Source organism: Coturnix japonica, chromosome 6 (genome assembly GCF_054131305.1).
Source record: "Coturnix japonica strain WE chromosome 6, WE-NBRP24, whole genome shotgun sequence".
NCBI lineage: Eukaryota > Metazoa > Chordata > Aves > Galliformes > Phasianidae > Coturnix > Coturnix japonica.
The window spans coordinates 18,946,810-18,966,143 of record NC_140668.1 but is presented as its reverse complement, the minus strand read 5'-3'; the positions used below and the strand labels follow the sequence as shown (position 1 = coordinate 18,966,143).

Here is a 19,334-nt window from a genome sequence, read left to right as displayed (position 1 = left end):
AGAAGAGATGGTGTCACTGTGCAGGGAGCACCAGAAAGCCAGGATGACCTGAAAAAACTCTGAACGCAATTGTGAAGTGTAACAGATCCAAGGACTGATATCAGTCACAACCCACAGCTGCAACAAACCATATAGATGTTCTGCTTCTGCCTTTGTAGCTCTACGGACAGACAGACCGTACAAATGTGTGGTGCTCACGGGTACGTCTCAGCAAACCAGTGGTGGAGGAGCACATTTGGCTGCAACATCCATCCTGCTTCCCTCGAGATGTCGGTCTCCAGCAGGCGGCGCTGTGATTCAACTTTTGCCACCTTTTTCCTGGGTGCTTTACTTTAATGTGCTCCAAGTGATCAGTGCTATTCCAAGAGACTGAGAGAGATTTCTCATCAGGAAATTAAGGACTGGTTAGATTGGTTCCCTTGATCCACAGTCTTTGCACCATTCAGTGCACTGCAGAACTAATGAATGGCTGCATGAAGTAGATGCAGTGAAAGCTAAATTACAGCCTTAGATGGAAAAGAATGGGAGTAGCTGCTGTCCCCAAAGTTGTGGCCCTTATTCAAGTGCATGAGCCCTTTTCTCCTTTAATAACAGAGGCTTCCCAGATGTTGAAGCCTATGTGATCTGAAACGACCTGGTAGTCGAGCAGTAGTCATTTTGAGATGCTAGATGCCTTGGTTTGAAAGGATTGATACATTGTGAAAGGTTCACATTTTGTCCTGTTGCATTTCATAGAGGATCCTCCTTGGGGAAGGAGCAGTGATGCTTAACTGAACTGACATAGGGCTGGGAACTGATTTCTCTGCAGGTGGAGGTAAGGCTTCCTGCAGTGCTTTTCTCTTTGTTAGAATCAATTGCCCATACAGAAGTCACTGTCTGCTTCTGTTCTGTAGCACTAACTGACCAAAGTATCAGACAGTTCAGACAAAACATACCTCTAAGTGCTAGACATAAAGTGGACTGCAAACCTACAGCATGCTTTCTGTCACTCTGTCTCCTTAGTTGCAGACTGTGGTCTCTGGGGAATTATTGATGGGCAGGCAGGTGTTCATTCTCTGTGCATCCCACCACTGATGTATGGCCATCTGCCTCCTGCTGTGGTGCTGGCAGCAATGTGCAGCAACAGGGCAAAATCTCCAGAGAGCCCTCTCCATCCTACTTGCCAGTCCCTGTGACCAAGTCACAAGCCTGGAAATCAAAATACATACTGTCTGCCACTCAACTTCAAATGTGTTGGGCTTGAATCGCCCAGCAGAGACCTCACCTCACAAAATCCCCCCTGAGTGCCACCAGCCAAGCAGGACAGTGAAGAGGCACATGCACAGAGCTCTGAGTCCATCTACTGCTGACTTTGGCCAAAAATGAGGCAGGCACTCTGGACACTGGCAAGGTAGGCCTGCTGGTTCCTCCCAGCAAATGAAATGACAGATCCCTCCTGGCTGAGTCCCACAGCTTCTTTTCAGCATCCAGGTCACGGGGACAGGAGCCCAAGTGGCTCTCTGCTCGAGTGAGGATGCCAGTCAGGAAGTCAGCCATTCCATCTGAAGCAAGATGAAACAAACAGTCGGGTTGTGTGGCACAAAACTCTCTAAAATAATTGCAGATGGACCTCAGTGTTCACATTAAGCTGATACTGCACCGAGTTCTGTCAAATGAAAGAGAAATGTGATGGTTTCTCCCAAAGAATTGCTTGCTTCCCCAGGCAGGCGCACTGGAAGACCCAGAACACTGAACTTTATTTTAAGTACCCAAGCACGAAGCTTACTTCTCTCCTCTGCCAAGGGAACAACCACTTCAAAGCACCTCTGGAGAGATCACTCAGGTCAACCAGTACTGGCAGCAAGGTTATCACTTGTGATTTCAGCACGTGTTTGTTTCTTTGTTTAATAGGTACAAAGTGTAAAAGGAAGATTTCTGCCTTTACCTGGAAATGGTTGGGAATATTGTCATTTCTTTACTGTTTAGACTGTTAATGTGTTAAATGTTTGGTGCTCACTTGGGTACATCTCTGCCTGCAGTCATTCCTGCAGCACCAAAGGCCACCCAGACCTCCATGCCCACCTCTGGGGATGCTGGAGTGGTTGCAGTGAACCAAGAGCTGCAGCTCCTCCAGACTGAATGTCTCCAGCACCATCGTTGCTGTCAACGTCTCTGTGGCCTTGTGTTGTTCTCGTGGAAGGAGATGGTCATGTACTGTACAATGGCTGTGTTAACTGGGGGCACTGGGCAGTACTGGTGCCACTGGGAGGCTATTGAAGGACGCAGACAGCACTGTGGTGGCTCCAGGCAGTACTGGGGGATACAGAGTTTGCACAAAGAGAGTCTAGACAATACTGGGAAGCAATGGGAGCTTACTGGGGAACTGCAAGGAGCACGAGCGGACACTGGAGAGCTCTGGACAGCACTTGTGGTGTTGGAGGATGTTCAGGAAGTACCCAGGTGGCACATATTAAGCTCATTCATTTCCTGTTCTCCAGCATCTCACGCAAGGTATTAAATGACCCACTTTTTTCACGGGGGAGACTTTCCCCTTGGGGCTGACTTCCCCCCACCCCAGCGCTGCTCTGCTCTCCCCTGGCTCTATGTTGATGCATTCCCACCTGATGCTGTCACTCAGTGACACACTGGCCACCAACAGACTCACTGTGGGTCCTGAGGATGGCTGGGGGTGGCACCACTGCACGTCGCACGAGGGGAAACAGAGGCAACAAGGTGAGCCAAGCGCTGCAGGGCAGAAGTTTGGCAGGATGTCACAGCGGGCACGGGGATGGCTTTTGCTCTGAGTGCTGCTGAGTCAAAGCCAAGCGTTTCTTTCCTGGAATGAAAGGCTTTTTGTCAAACTCAAAGTGTCCTCATTTCCCCCCTCATCTTCCACTTCTCCCTCTCCTTTCCTCCCCCTCCAGCTTCTGGGGGCAGACAGCTGAGGGGGTCCCACTCTGCAACCCTTTAGCCCCTTTTCTTACCCCAAATGGGGACAGGAGCAAAGGCCTCCCATGCCCCTCCCACACTTCCCAAGCTTCTGCTTTTTGCTGCCTTTTTAGCCCCAAATGAGTCACTCGGGGATTTTTTTTTTGGGGGGGGGGGGGGGGCTATTTCTTCACTGAGCAAGTAGAGGGGGTCTCCTATGTGATGCTGAGGGGTTGGATGCACATGGGTGCTGCAGCAGCCCCCAGTCCTGCTGCTGTCCCTATTATCCCTTATTTACAGGTGATTCCATACGGGTGGACCCCAGCCAAGCTGAGGACAGGGGACAGACCCTAGAAACTGGTTCTCATCAGCAGAGTGATACTGGGTACTCAGGACAATCCCCAGGCCTACAAGGCGGGGAGACACCAGTGGCTCTGTCCCTATTTGTCCTAAAGAGTCACCAGGAAGAGGATGGAACAAGGCATCAAGCTAGGGATCAATTCTAGGGATGGCAGCGGTGGGGGGTAAAGGGACAGCAATGAACTGAGACCCACCAGCAGCCAGGGCACAGCAACATGGTGGCAGTAATGTCCCCAAAGCCCTGGGGGCTCTGGAAAACCCAGCACAGTCATTCAGTGCTGTGCCTCAAAACTCCTGTGTGTTCCGGTAAGGAAAGAGTCCATGGCACACGCATGAGACCAGCCACACACAGCACTTCCCTTGAGTGGGGATGAGTCATCCTCAGCCTTCATCCCCAGCCCAGTAACACTGCACAGCACTGCACTCTTCCTTCCGGGGCCTCCACAAGACCTGAGTTTGGGTTGCGGAAAAGCAGGAATTGTCCCTGCATCCCAGTGGCATCCCGCTGCATCATGTCAGTGCTCCCACAGCCCAGGGCTACTGAGCAGTGCTGCATCCAAAAAGCCATAGCCAAATGAATGCATTTCATCCTGACTTGCGGAATAAAACTCTATAATCCAGAGATGGGTTATAAAGCAGGTATGTTTATTCCAGTGCCGGGTGCAAGGGGGATAGCTCCACCAAACTTGCACACCAACTTGTAAAATCGTGACACAGATATAGGTACATCTAATACATAGTCAATGATTTCTCAGAATTCTAATACATAGTCAGTAGTTCTCGGAATTCTGATACATATTCAGTAGGTCTTTAGCATGAAGACCCCCTCTTGTTCTTATCAGGGGGATGAAACTCCTCTTCTGGTAGTTTACAAGTAGTTATTCTCCTCCTTGCCTGATGTCGTCCGTGAGGTCTCACTCCTTAGCTGCATCCTCTTTGCTCTCCTATGCCCCTTGTTTCTTTTACTTGTAAAATTTAACTATCCTTTACTTGTTTCTATAAACTAGCTTTAAGTTTCCCTCTTTTAGTCCCCCTTTATTCCATATTCCAACAGAGCATCAGTTTCCTGCTTCACTGTACAATCCCCACTTGGTATGTTATTCCTTATTTTGCATGGCAGAGTTCCTTCTTATTTCCCCTGATGGAGGTGGGACCTTCCTCCGTCAGCTCCACCAAAGAGCTCCCTGGCTCCAAGGAGCTTTGAAACCTCCCCAGCCACTGCATTGACAAGGAGGGAAGGTTTGGACCTGGCTGCTCCTCACGCAACCTGTGAAACCCCACTTATTGTATGCCATAGAGAGGCTATGTGAAAGCAGGGGGAAGGCAGCCTTGTTCCCAATTCAGTCAATAGCCATTTCAGCACAGACCACAGTGGGATAAGGACATGGGTCACTGCAGTTAAATTCTTCTTTCCTTTTTGAAGGTTGGGCTGCAATTTATTTAACAAGGAGAACCAGAGAAAGAAGCAGAAGAGGCAGGACAGCAGCAGAAGAATCAGGGCAAGCTGGAAAGGGACGAGGAAAGCAGAGATGCTCTTATCTAACTACATGTCTACAAGACGAACTGCAAATGCAAGCAGTAGGAAAGGCTCCAAGGAAGTGACGGGGGAGTAAGACGGGAAGCAGTTTGTTTTCCCCAACCAAAATCAAACCCCGCGCATTTAGTACAGATGTTTTCAGAGTATCTTGTAGAAAAGGAACCACTCCTTTTCCCTAGCAACAACAAAGATGCAACATGGGGAGGTGTAACCCCAGGCTGACTGGTTCCAAACCTGAACGTGACACGGGGAAAAGAACTGCAGGCTATAAATTAGGCTAAGTGATAACGAGATAAAATTCAGAGATTAAGAGAAATGAAAAAAACAGCATAAGTAAAAAACAACAACAACAAAATAACAATTCAACAACAACTGAAACAAACAAAGGAATACAGATCAAACAAAGGATAAGGAAAAGAATGCACTCCCATGGTGATGCAGAGATGACAACAGAGCCAGAAAAAGGCTAAGATATCACCAACAATACAAGGGAAGAGGAATAAGTAGCTACAGGGCATGCTGCTACCTCCACCAGAGAAGGTAAGGCTAGATACTGGGAAATGAATCTCAGAAGTGACAAGAGGAAAAGAAAAAGAAAAGAGAGAAAGAAAGAAAGAAAAAAAAAAAACAGACTGGAAGGAGAGGAACACAGGCAGGAAACATAAAGTAGCAGGACACAAGCACTGGCAGGAGACACGAACTGACCGGAGGCATACACTGGCAGGTAACAAACACAAACAAAAAAAAAAAGAAAAAATAAAATAAAAAAAACACAACAGTACGGAAAAACAATAAGCAACAACACTAAGAAAAATCAATGAGGAAAAACTCTGAGGAAATGTACGAAGGGAAAGCACTAGGGAAAAGTAGTATCAAAGACAGAATGCAGACATGCAAACAGAGTCTCGAGGACACAAAAAGTAATACATCCATGCCAGGGAGGAGGAATGGGTAGCTACAGGGCATGCTGCTGCCTCAACCAGAGATGCTACATCAGGGTGACAAGCCCAGATTGGGTCTCCGGATGACATTTAGAACAAAACATATCTTTGTAGGAATGCAAAGCATCTGCAGTCATGCCAAGAAGGAGGTAAGGGATGGATTTAAGCAGCCATGAGAGTAAACAGAGAAGTATTATAAGACAGAAAGAAAAAACACACTGGCAGGAGACAAACACGCAATAGCAGGAAACACATACTGGCAGGAGACAGAATGGCAGGACACACAAAGAGGAAACGAAAGAAAAACAATATCAAAAATCACTAAGGAAAATAAAGGAACAGGAAAGACAAAGAGGCAACAATAATGAAACAAGGACCATGGAAAGTAAAGTAAAAGGAGCACTATAAAAAATCAAACAGGGGAAAACGAAACATGGAAGGAAAACAGAGCAAAGCAAAAAAAGGTCTAGAAATGCAAGAGTAAAGCAAATCACCTGAACACAAGATCATGTCAAAGCAAAGAGTCCATATCAAAGAAACAATAAAAAAGCTCACCAGTGCTGAGCACTGGAAAGAAACAAAGAACACTCAAAAACAAGGGCAGGTAAAGATTCAAAAGAAAAACTAAAGAGCAAAGATAAAACAAAAAAGAGAAATGAAAGCTGAAGAACTAAGAAGCCAAGGTAAAGAAAGCAAAATGGCTTGAAATACTGAGTAACAAAAAGGAATACCGCATAGTGAAGGATAAAAGAATGCCAAGACTGGAAAAGGAAAAAAAAATAAAGGAATCCACAGATATGAAAAAAAAAAACCAAAACTCAAAAGCAATCCATGGCAACATAGACGGAGCAGCAAAGCAAGACATGAAAAATAAAAAGGGCAAAAGGCAACGGTAAAGGCAATGGCAAAACAAAATGGCATAGGACACAAGGCAAAGGCAAAGGCAAAAGCAAAAGCAAACTGCCAAAGGCAAAGGCAACAGGCAAATGCAACAGGCCAAAGCAAATGGCAGAGGGAAAAGACAAAATGCAACGGCAAAGCTATAAGGCAAGGGCAAAAGAAAAAGGCAACGGGCAAACGGAAGGTCAAAAGCCAAGGGCTGAGGCAAAAGGCAAAGGGAAAATACAAAACACAAGGGCAGATGCACCCACCAAGGCCAACGGGAAAATGTAATATGTATGCAAAAGGCAAAGACAAATGTAAAATGCAATAGGTAAAAGGCAATAAACAAAAGGAAAATGGTACGTGGCATAGATCAAAAGGCCAAGGCAATAGGGAAATGAAAAAGGAAAATTGAAAGAGTAAAGGAAAAGGCAAATTGCATACGACAGAAGGCAACGGGAAATGACAAAATAAAAACTGAAAATGCAAAGACAACGGGTAAAAGCTAATGGAAAGAGCAAAAGACAAAGCATAAAGGAAAAGGCGAAAGGCAAAAGAAAAATGCACAGACAAAAGGTAAGTGGCAGATTCCAAAAGGCAAAGGCAAAAGCTAAGTGGGACAGTTAGTACAAAAGGCAAAGGCAAAAGGGAACTGAAAATGGCAAAATGACAAAGCAAAGGAAAAAGGCAAATGGCACAGGAGAGAAGGCAAAGGCAAAAGCCAAAAGGAAAACTGAAAATGCAAAGGCAACTTGTCAATGCAAATGGCTATGGCTAAAGACAGTGCATAACAACAAAGGCAAAAGAAAAAGCAAAAGGCAAAGGCAAAAGGAAAATTGCAGAGGACAAAAGACAAAGGCAAAAGGGAAATGCAAAAGGTAAAGTGAAAAAGCTAATGCCAAAGGTAAAGGAAAATGGCAAATGACATAGGACAAAAGGAAAACACCAAAAGCAAAATGCAAAATTCAAAGGCAAAGGGCAAAAGCAAATGGCAGTGCGAAAAGCAAAAACCTGAGGGCAAATTCAACAGAGGAAAGGCAAAAGGTAAGTGACATAGAAGAAAAGGCAAAGGTAAAAGGGGTATGCAAAAGGTATCATCAAAATCATTTTGATGGGGTGCTCAGAGACAAAGTGTAGTGGAGGGCTGTTAGAGTTAGGCTAGTACGGTTAGGTTGTGGGTGGACTTGATGATCCTTAATGCCTTTTCCAACCTGAGCAATTCTATGATTCTATGAGATTTAACACCACAGTCCTTGTGGCAGCTGTGATGGAACTTGCAGTGTCTCTGGCTTCCCCACAATCACTTTCTCCAGGCAGATTCTTAGGCCCTGCAACTTCTTGAAAACCAAGTACACACCTCTGTCCAGCTTCCGCACCAGCTCCTGCAGTGACATCTCTGACAGCTTGCTCCTCAAAGGAAAAACCAAGCAGGTGGTTGAGTCACCACCCCTGCATGTGTTTAAGAACCATTTGGATGTGGTGCTCAGGGACATGATTTGGCAGCAGGTTGTCAGGTTTAGGGTACGTTTGGTCAGGTTATGGTTGGACTTGACCATCTTTAAGGTCTTTTCCAACCTGAGCAATTCTATGACTCTATGATCCCTATCAAAGCTGACCTTCTGCAGTTTCTATAATCACTCTGCACTCTGCAAAATGTTACTCTCTGCATCCTTCTGCCTTCCAAGGCTAAGTACAGAAGCCTATCTGCCAACCAGTAGTCTTTGCTGGGCTGGTTGCTGAAATTACCCACCAACAATGAAGAGCCAAAAATACAAAGAGAAGTACATCAGCTGAATTAGTCACACTTTAGACTACCAGATGCTACTAAGATCTAAACTACCTGAGCCGCCACGGGAACACTTCTTCAAGCTACACTATCATCTACTGCAGCTAGGAATTATGCTCTGTGTTCCTAAGCCTATTTCTTCAGCTGATTGGAAAGAATGCTTTAATCACCAGCACAATATCAAGAGCTTGGTGTTCCAGTTACGTGTAGTAAAACTCGCTCTTAACAGAGACATCTTGAACTATTCTGGAAGCCACCCATTGGTTCCTGTCGTCAGGAAAGATCAAATGAAATCCAATAAGCCTGCACTCTCAGCCTGTGCTTTCAAGTCACATGACAGGATCCACTAAAGTGGGATGCGAGAATGACACGAGTCCTCCGGCAGTCAGAAGCTTCATTTTAAAAATAACCACATTTCTCTGAGGCTGTAACAGCAAGTGAAATGGGCTCCCCCCCACGCCCCTGCTCACACAAGTAACCTGCTGCTGGTCGGGGTCCTGATTGGCAGGGAGCTGCAAAAAGTGCTGCCCCACACCACTCCGAGGCTGCCTTCATCAGCACAGGGCAGCACTAAGCCCAGCACCAGGCAGGGCAACTTGCACAGCACGCACCAGGCTGTGGCTGGCTCAGCTTCCATGCCGCTGTGCCTGCAGTCCCACTGACCCCAGGCTGCAGCGGGCGCTGTGTCATCACAAGACTGAGTGACACAGAGGCATATTCCCTGTGGGCTCTGCCCCATAAATGCCATCACACAACCTGGTACTCTGAAGTTTACATGGGTTAATACCTTGGGAGCCCTCTCTTCAAAGAGCTAGTTCTACAAGTCTGAGTCCCACAAAGGGTGGGCGACGATGACAATCAGCAGTGTGGAAGATACCCTATCCTAAGCACGATCATTCCCCTAAGACGTTCAAATTAGTGCTGCACAACCCTACTTAATTTTCTGTATTCATCTCTGTATTGATCTCACGTGGGTCAAGATAACACAGTGAGCACCTGCAACGAGTCTAGACCGAGCAAAACTTTTGATGGAGGGAGCAAAGAGGTCAAGACAAGATGATGTAGTGCGATGCATTCAAAGCAGCTGGCCAAGCAAAAGCTATGTGCATGCATTTCCAAGCTGAGCACGCACCTGGAGTTGGGACACTATCACTCATTGTCAGAAAAGAATTCCTGAGTACCCTCCTAAAGAAAGCTATACACCGACATGACTGGAGTCTGTTTACATTAATTAGCCCTCTTTACATTTTGATATGCACCATTTACTACTCCAAAGTTGCACATCCCTTTGCCTTTCCATCTGAAGGGCTTTGAAAAAGTCTCTGAAATAGAAATTCCATGACTGCTGTAATACACTTGGGCAGGTACCTGGACTTCCATCCTGAGACATCCAATGCCTTTTACGGAAATAACGATTACTCAAGGACTTACCCCACTAAATTCACACTCAGTTTTACACCACTGGTTTTTAGTCTGATAGGTAGGAGGCAGCAAAAGGCAGCGAGAGGCAGCTATTCAGCAATCCCAGGAAGTCAGCTGGGCTCTAGGGAGACAAGAAGGGCAGTAAGGTGACAAACAACCATTGCCATTCATCCTTCTTCACAGATCTTAACATCTTTATTTCCTCCTCTCCTTCACACTCTCCCTTTGTCCAGAGGCCAGCAAGTCCTCTCTGATGGCCTGAACTGCTCAGCAAAATGGAAATCAGACAAACTGTTCTCTACTCTGGGAGAGTTCCAAATCTTTTAATCTGGGGCGAAACACGGGTGCTTCACAATATTTTTCCAACCCTTAAAACCACTATCATTCTTTATGTGTGTATTACCCATCTTTACGTTTATCAACAGTTCCTGAAGATCCTAGAGAAAAGAACCAAGAGACATTCCTCCTTATTTCTCCTATCTCCTGGCCACTACTTTGTGCTCCTCCATAACAATCAAACACTACTGGCATATTCATTATCCTTTCTATTCTTAAAATAACAAGTACTTCTACTTGAGGGTTTTGGTTTTTATCTTCATTTCCCCATGCAATTCATTTGAAAATTAGCGATGGACAATCCTCAAGCTTTTGAGAGGTTTGAGCTGGTTATGAGAAGCATCCAGAAGCTCAGAGGCTTAGCCAAAGCTAATCTGGGCATTTCCAAAGCACAAAGCTCCACACAGAGGCACAGAAACTAGGTGGCTCAGGACTCCTACCACCACTTGGCTCGCCCCTCTCAACACTGCTCCCTCACCAAACATCCAGGACTGGTTTTTATTACGTCCTTGCCAAAGAGAACACAAGATACTCAAGCACACCTTGTGCCATATATACTCCGCAAAGCTATAAACATGTTTTTAAGTCCTACAGGAAACAGAGAAACTTAAAACATATGCCTGAGGCCCCTGTTAAGCAGTAACTGTTTGCTGAATTTGGGCTCACAATAGGATTCCAACTTATCACATCCAAAGCCTTAACGTCCCTACCAAAAAGCATCTACTTCATCAAACACAGAAGGAGGAAGGTCGCAGCAACATACCACACACCAGCCATGCTCATAAGGACAGGTAACTCTTCTGTGACAGATTCATCAAAACCTTACTGGATTAGCCTTGCTATCACCTGCAACTAGTTCTAAACACTGTTTTGAGGGGTCAGTTCCCAAACTCTGCCAAAAGGCCACATACCATCATGAGATCAGGTACACCTGAGGCAACCACGCCACTAAGGCTCCTCTGCTAAACTGAAGCAGTCCCCAGTGATGGTTAAGAAAAAAATAAAAATAAAAAAATGCAGAGTTCCAAACACAAACACTTCTCTCAGTATCCCAACACCTCTGCCTTGTCCATCACTGGCCTGCAGGACTAAAGTCAAAGCAGTGCAAACCACAATCCCAGTGAAGTAGCTGGATGCTCTGTTTCATCTTCTCACAAGGTTAGCAGATCAGAGATCAACGAATGCAGGCTAAGCACAAGTTGCTCACAGAGAACAGGGGCTCTGCTATCACCAGCACCCGCTATACATCAAGAAGGAATGTGTGCTGTGGCATTCATTTTCCTTGACACAACTAGGAGTTCCCCATGACTGTCAGCACTGGAAGGAAAGCAGGCTGAAGAGAAAAACAAATAAATACAGACAGGACAGAAAAGCAGGGAGAACAAAGGACGGGGACTGATCTTGAACTAAATAAATTAGAGAACAGCCTCAAAAGGAATAATGGACAAGTCTGAAATGGTGATTGCTATAGAAAATTCCAGAGTATTCCTCTTGGTTTTTGTTGTTGTTGTTGCTGATTTTTTGTTTGTTTGTTTGTTTTTAAAAAGGACAACACGTAAAGAAATCAGGATGGATATGATTTGAAAACTCTTTTCAAGTGGCCTGGCATCTAAGGGCAAACTGAAGACTACACAGAACACCAATAGAAAAAGAGAGAACTAACAGCCTAGGGGGGTGCCACAGAGAAACTGGGAAGCGACCAAGTCTCTGCTCAGAGAACAACTGCTGGGTGAGGTAGAAAGCTGATGGTGATACCTTCTGCCAAGGAGGAGGAGAAGGATGAGGAAGGATGGCATCTGCAGCACAGGCACACACACCAGCGGTATAGCCTAGCTCAGAGCTACAATGCCAAAGTAATTAGAAGGTTTTATTTAACAGCTCTGTAAGGGATGATTCAACTACTTCAAGCTCCAGCAAGCTGCTAGTGACTGATAAACCAAGACTTCTCAGCGACCTCAAAAGCTGACAGCCTTTCAAAAAATAAACTGATTGTATGCTTTTTGAGATGGTTTGTTCAGTCTACAGAAATTAATCCAGCAGGCAGCCCAATGGTCAAATTCTGTGCTGCCAGTAGAGCCTTTTCATGAGCATTAGGACCATCCCCGGTTACAGAGCTAGCACAGCACTGGCAGAAAATACAGTCACCTAGGAGAATAGAAAAAAAAAGAAGCAGCTTACCCTAACCTTATCTAACTCCTCTCCCAAATTTAGTAGCTATGAGTGCCATTAAAAATGCCATTAAAAAATTGGGGGAAAATTCATCAGGTAATTCCACGAAGGGCAACCCAAAAGCAAACAGCCTTTAAGCTGCAGCAGCTCAGGGCCAGGCCAGAAGTAAGAATTTTGTTTATATTGTTCATGACATAAGAAACTTTTGCCTGGTGGTAACAACAGTCCATTCCCATTGTGTCCCTCTGTGTTATGAATACTGCAATTGGCCTTCTGAAAGCCTCCTGGATGAATCCACCAAAAGCAAGGAAGCACCCTGCACTTACTCTGAAGACAGAAAGAAAGCAAGGTTCATGGAAACAGGCACACAAGGCTCGCAACCAGACACTGTGCTCCAAATCATGACAGAGATAGGACTACCACAGTGCCAGAACATGATTTACCACTAAAGGAAACATCCGGGAGCACATTCACAACTTCAGCTCAAGCTGTAACGGCTCAGCATGTTTAGCTTTCTTATCTTTCAGCTGGAAAACAAGATACTCCCAAACATCAGCCAGCAAGAACTTGGATGAGCCTGCCCTCTGGTTTTTACGATGACAGACATCATTACTGCCACCTCTGACACCTTACCAGGAGATGCTTCCATTTATTAGCCTGGACTTGATTCCTTCCACCAGCAGCTGCTCCTAAACTGACCTCGATTCATACAGTGATGCCATCAACTTCTAGCATGAGCTGACCTGCCAGAGAGAAGAGAAAGCAGGATAGAAACAAACACTGACATAGTATGTTCTAAAATTCTTGAACAAGCACAAGAGACAAAACAGGAGATAAACGCATCCGCAGCAACACCCCAGTTCATAAAGAAATGGAAATCTAGCCTGGCCTCAGCAGCCCTTATATATTTCTTACACATTTGATGAAGCCGACTGCAGTTTGAACCAGGAGAATTCACAGTCTCTTGCAAATGTCACCATAAAGGAGAACATGACACAGCAAATTAAGGAAAAAAAAAAAAAAAAAAAAAAAGCAATACAAAGAAAAATAAAGAAAAAAGCAAGCCAAAGACCAGGGAATCTAAGTATAAAAAAACCCAGAAAAAAAAAAAAAAACCCAGAAAAAACAACCACATACTATCTGTAGCAGCAGAAAGACTAGCACAATATTACAAAGGCAAGGAAAGAATGGCTCACCCACCTCTGAGGATGGAAGTGCACAGAACAAACTCCACAGAGGAGAAATCAACAGAAAAAAATCCCACCCAAGGGCAGTCAGCCCCCTGAAATGAGCTGTAAGAGAGGTGCAGCCAGGCTCCACCCCTTCAAGTCAAAAGAAGGAAAGACAAGAAAAAAATTATAAAAATAAATAAATGAATAAGACATAGAAAACACCAAATAGGAAAGAAAACCATAGCACTGCAACGCAAAAAAATATCACAGCACAGCAAAGCACAGATGACAAAAAAAAAACAAGGAAAACGCACCTCCCTGACATGACATCTTGCCTCCTAAGCAGGTCACGGTGTCCCTCACTCAGGTGCAGAGCAGGAAGGAAGCTGAGACCCTGTTGGATCATTGCTGTGCACTCCCATCTAAAAGGTCCATATGCTCCTTGGGAAGCACAATGCCACCTGTGGAAAAGAGAAAGCAGGAACATGACATGCAGGTGGCTATCATCCAGCAGAAGGCCAGATCCTTCCATCTGTTATCCACTCCTCTTTTAGTCCTAACAAAGCTTTGAGAAAACAGAAACAGTAGAGCTTAGCAGAAGGTCTCAGGGAAACATCAGTAGAAACTGTCAGGAGGACAACTGGCATCGCGTGGACACAAACAGGCTGTTGGTGCAAGGAAGGAAATGGCACCTGAGCATTTCACCAGACAGGTTCCCTCCTCTCTGTCTTCCTGCAAAGATACAAGGATAAAAGCCTCATTTCCTCTGAGCAACAATTGGGAACAAATCAGAAAATTATTCATTCAAAGGCACTTCCAGGAGATATACAACAGAATCCTTCCCAGTTACACGAGCTTACGCTGTGGCCTTTGGGAAAAAAAGCTGCCTTTGTGGTCCTGGGTCCTGAGGGCTCCTTTTCATCACCTGTTGGGCACAGCACGAGAGCTCTTCTTGTACAAATCTATGCCCTGTGAACCTTTCTCCATCCCAACACAAAGTCCAACCTAGAGCTGTGGTGCAGACACCGGATGCAGACCAGAGCAGTAAAACAACAGAAGAGGGGAAAAGCAGATACAGGTAAAACAACTTAAGAAGAGGAAAAGAGCAGAAAAGAAGAAAGGATAAAGGTAAGAAAGAAGGACAGAAGATCGAAAGTGCAATAGATGAAAGGACTGGACATGAGCAGGAAAGGAGCAGATGCAGAGCTACATCAAGGTGTGGCTTCACTCTGTCCCTGTCCACCACTGGCGACATCCCCCACTGACAAGGATGCTGCTGCCCCAGCAGCTGATGGGTTGTGTCCTGGGGCTGTGTTCCATGCAGAGCCTCTAAAGCCTGCTACAGAACCCCAGTTCCCTGCCACTTCTTTGGAAATACTGTCATTTCTATTACTCATTGCTTTGTTTGATAAGCTATTAAATGCTTTGTGTTCCCTCTGCTACATCTCTGCTTGCAGTCATTTGCACAGTGTCAAAGGTAGGATGGGGCACCACAGATGGCAGTGTTCCACAGCTGCCACCAGCAGCCCCAGCTAGCTCCTCCACACCTGAGGTGTGAGTGGCTGTGAGGGGAATGTCTCTGTGGAAGTGCAGCTCATTCCTCCCCTCTGATGGGGGCAGAAGGCATGAGACAAAAGAGGAAGGCAGAAAGCATCTGCATTTCCCTCATGGCTCTTTTTTTCTGTGTTACTGCAGGAAATTAACTGAGCCACTGTGCCTCTCTGTTATGGCTAGCTCTACAGCTCTGCCACTGTCTTTATACTCAGGTGTTCCTGTGTGTAATGCTCCACACTTGGACCCTGCAGAGCCCAAAGGCCTCCTTGGCTGCTGTTACTCACCTGGAGATTGAGGGTGCTGGGTCTCCACTCTGTACCTGCTTCCAGGTGTCACTTGCAAGACACTGCGAGTCCACCTGGTTGGAACTGAAGTCAATGAACACAAATGTGAAAGAAATAGGAATGGATTCTTTCATTTCACAGGCTTTAATCTTCATTGAAAGATGTTCTGCTGTGCAGCACAGCTGGAAGCACTTCATATGTGCAAAAAAGGGGGAGAGCCTGGTTGCTGCCCTCCCTAATCTCATGTTAGAGCTGGCTGTCTAAGAGAAAGAGTCTCTATTTGGAGATCTGCTCCATAGCAACATTTTGTGAATCCTGTTCTTCAGAAAAGTGTATTTGGGATTTTTTGTTTAGATTTGTGTTGGGTTTTTTTTTCAGAAATTCCTTTTTTTGGATACTAGCTCGAGTCCTTCACCATTCTTTGGAAAATTAAAACAGAGTAAAGCAGCTGTATCAGCTCCTGCCTTCCACTACAGTTACCATTTGAGGTTATGGTTAACGGTTGAACTGGAGAGTCTGAGTGCTGCCACAAGGCCCTGGCTGTGCCCGGCCCCTTTCCAGCCTGGGCCCCAAAGCAGCCCCGACTGTGCTGGGTTCCCCTCTCACCTGGGCCCTGCAGTGGCCTCAACTGTGCTGGGTCCCTCTCCAGTCTGGGCCCTGAGCTGGCCCCAGCTGTGCCTGGTCCTCCTCCATCCTGGGCCCCAAGGCCCTGCCTCTGCCTGCTCCCCCTCTGCTCTGGGCCCTGAGCTGGCCCTAACTGTGCCAGGCCCCCCTCTGGCACAGGCCCTGCCTCAAGCCCCGCCCCCTGTGGGCAGCACTGCTAGTGCCTGGTTTTTTGCTCTCTTAGCTCTACTTTCCCTGTTCTCTTCACAAATGCATTCAGGTCCCCCAGGATGACATGCACTGACACTGCTGCCTTCTTCCTGAACAAACTTTCTGGACAGCTCAGCTTTTTCTACAGAGCAGCGTGCCTTTGGAAGTGCTTGGAGGATGTAAACTAACAGCAAGAGAACACTGAGCTCTTTTGGGTCTTTCTAGGAATGGCAAAGAGACAGGAGAGTGTGCCCAGCCTCGTGTGGTTGCTTGTATGCAGAAATCCCTGTCATGGTTGTCAACATCTGTGGTGTTCTGCTTTAAGGCACGAGTGTGTGACAAGAAGCCTACAGTTACCAATTTAGAGGAGGTAATTAATTGTAACAGTTCCCCTTTCTTCTTCCCTCTACACTTGGGTTATGGAGTTCTCCTTTGCGATGTGCCAGTGTAATACCTCTGAGCCACAGCACTGCTGCGTTTAGCAAAGCTCATGGCAACAGGCTTTGGACAACCTCAGAGCTTTGTAGATGAGGATAAGATATCCGATGATAAGAGAGAGAAAATGAATAAGATACAAGGTAAGTGTTGTTTATTCCTTCTAGTCAGCACGCCATCCCTAAATCTTCCATGCTATGACTTTTATCTTGAGAGTGATGATCCCTTAACCTCACACCTTCAGCACAACACATTCTGTGGAGATTCCCACCAGTGACAAAGTATTAGTGCCGCTTTTCTGCCTATTTCTTATTTGTCTTTATTTTCTGGAATATGGGGATTTCTTTCATTGCCCACAAACACTGCCCAGTTCAGGAGGAAACAGGGACGAGAGTCATGAGCAAGGGCAGAATGGTTTCTCTGTTACTGAATGGAATGACAGTGTTTTCTGCATGTGGACTTGCCATAGTGCTTCTTACAAGGCCTAACAGTGGGATGAAATGTGCCCGGAAGCAGGTGTGTTTTTTAGGAAGGCAAAAGAGAAATGCAAATAATGCTAAGGGCGGCAACGAAGATGATCAGAGGGCTGGAGCACCTTTCCTACGAGGACAGGTTGAGGGAACTGGGCTTGTTTTGCTTGGAGAAAAGAAGGCTTCAGGGAGACCTCACTGCGGCCTTGTAGTATTTGAAGGGAGCATATGAACAGGAGGGCCTCCTTTCTGCAGCTCAGCTCTGTTTTGGGGCTGCAGGAGGGACGTTGGCTATGGGAAAGAGGACCTGGCTGGTGACAAGAAGGCAGCAGAATGACTTTTGGGGTCCCTGCCCTTCCACTGGGGGAGGGCAGGGCCTGAGATCCCCACATCCTCCTGCCATAGCCAGGGATGGGGGTACGTCACACCCAGCACTTCCCTTTTGGACAGGCCAACCATTATCTAAGGGGAAGAAGCCATGCTGAGCCGGCAGGAAGGTTTGAAACAAGTGAGAGCCCTGGGATGATGGTCAGCAAGAGACTGCCCACCTCCAGTTGGTTGCCTGTGCCGTGGAAAGGAGCTGGAAGCCACTTTACCTTTCCTGCCCTTGGAAAGAGGTGGCAAAGTCTCATCTTTTTTTGGCTTCCGTGCCCCAGAGAAGCTCCCGGAGGACTTGCGGTGTATCAGGGGCGGCAGTTTGGGGACCAATTCCATTTGAAACCTGTAAGGGAGGAGAGGGCAGTGAGCGGCGTGACGCAGTGCAACAGCAATCCTTGCTGCTCTCTCTGCTTGTTTGCTCACAGGCACGTTTTCATGCTGCATGAAGGCTTTCTAAAGCTGTTAGCAGGGTCACTTGGGATAGGAGGAGGGGAAACAGTTTCAGGCAGAAAGAGGGAAGATTGGCTTTGGATGGTGTCACGGGTTACTTAGATTTACCTATGCCTGTGACAGGGGAAGCCACCCCGTGGGCCCCCCCCCCCGGGGCCCGGAAAGGAGGGGGAAAAGGGGAATGGGATAAAACAGCGGCAATCTAAGGAGGAAAAACTTACTTTACTAAATATGATATCGAAATACAAGATAACACAATATAATATAATTGAGGCCAACAAATCGAACGAAACAGAGATATGTTGCAATATGTATGAGCTAATTATCCGTATTATAAAGGTACACGCAGCCAAGGAATAAATGAGATTCGCTGATCATATGTCAATGACAGGTGTGGTCGTCTGCTTTTCTCCCGCCGTTCTGCAACAAACACCTATATACAAATTTAAGAACACAACGGAGTAACTGTTACTGTTTATTAACAACCAGTTTTAATACTACGATAAAAGTATGTCCTGAGAAAGGGGAACAAACACGCTTCTTCAAGGTTTTTTAGCTGTTCTGGATCTCAGCCGTCGCTTGATGATCAGATGATCACTTTCCTTCTTTTGTTCCTCAGATTCCTGAAGAAAACATTTCAAAAGTTACTCATCTTTTCACACAAGACTGACAAGCTCTTCTTGACCCACGCAAACATATTTCTTCCCCTAAATGGATTTCAGAATGGCATTTGCTTATTATATTTTATTCAGAAAACTATGGGATACCGAGATCATTTTAATGCAGCATAATCACAAGGAACAAATATGGAGAATGTACAAAATCCTGTTTATCTTAAAAAAGCACACACATCTGAGGAAAGCCTGAAGGCAGCTTTCATTTTGAAATACTTGTTTTCAAAAGAGTATTATAATACTTGTTTTGTGAAACATGAAGCGTTCAGAAAACATTTTTAGCCTCAATCCCTGTAGCTATGACTTGCCCAGAATTTCAGTTCTCGGTTCAGTTCCATGTTCTCAGAACTACAGTGAGAGAAGAAATTGTCTCATCTTCTTCATCCTCTAACAAAAAAAAATAACATTTTTTCTGCCCCTATCATTCGTCAAATCATCAAAAAATTCAGAGGGATATTACAGTATGGGCAAATGATCACTATGCTGAACAGAAAAAGGACTCTAATATAATTAAAAGATGCAGTTCCAACAGAGCAAGAATGTTCTTAGCACAATAGCTGCCGACAGAGTCATGAAACTGGCACATCAGATCCTTGCAAGTTGGCTTAGACAGGAGATCATAGTTTAAGCATACCTAAAAAGCTGTCTAAGTTGTGCTCTAGAAAAGCGTGTAGTAGAATAATCCCACTTCGACACACTGAAATTATCTATGATTCCAAATTAGAAGACATCTCCGTGATTGCTACATCACCTACTTAGTAAAC

The 19,334-nt window shown here is 45.7% G+C and overlaps 1 protein-coding gene across 1 annotated transcript; it reads right to left on the bottom strand.

Annotated features, from left to right (window-relative positions):
- Positions 1-3,891: 3,891 nt before the first annotated feature.
- Positions 3,892-17,782, bottom strand: LOC107309745 (uncharacterized). Its single transcript, XM_085551452.1, has 6 exons — positions 17,665-17,782; positions 15,957-16,107; positions 15,351-15,434; positions 13,827-13,973; positions 12,974-13,083; positions 3,892-9,956 (listed from the first exon to the last, which is right to left on the bottom strand). Exons 1-5 carry the CDS (start codon positions 17,780-17,782, stop codon positions 13,062-13,064), a joined length of 522 nt encoding a protein of 173 aa, XP_085407578.1. The 3' UTR covers positions 3,892-9,956; positions 12,974-13,061.
- Positions 17,783-19,334: the final 1,552 nt, after the last annotated feature.

Coding starts and splice junctions, on each gene's coding strand:
- LOC107309745 (XM_085551452.1), bottom strand. CDS start 17,782: ATGGAATTGGTCCCCAAACTGCCGCCCCTGATACACCGCAAGTCCTCC. Junction 15,435..15,956: donor GAGGCCACTGCAGGGCCCAG/GTGAGAGGGGAA, acceptor CATTGACTTCAG/TTCCAACCAGGTGGACTCGC. Junction 13,974..15,350: donor CCAGCACCCTCAATCTCCAG/GTGAGTAACAGC, acceptor TCTTTTCCACAG/GTGGCATTGTGCTTCCCAAG.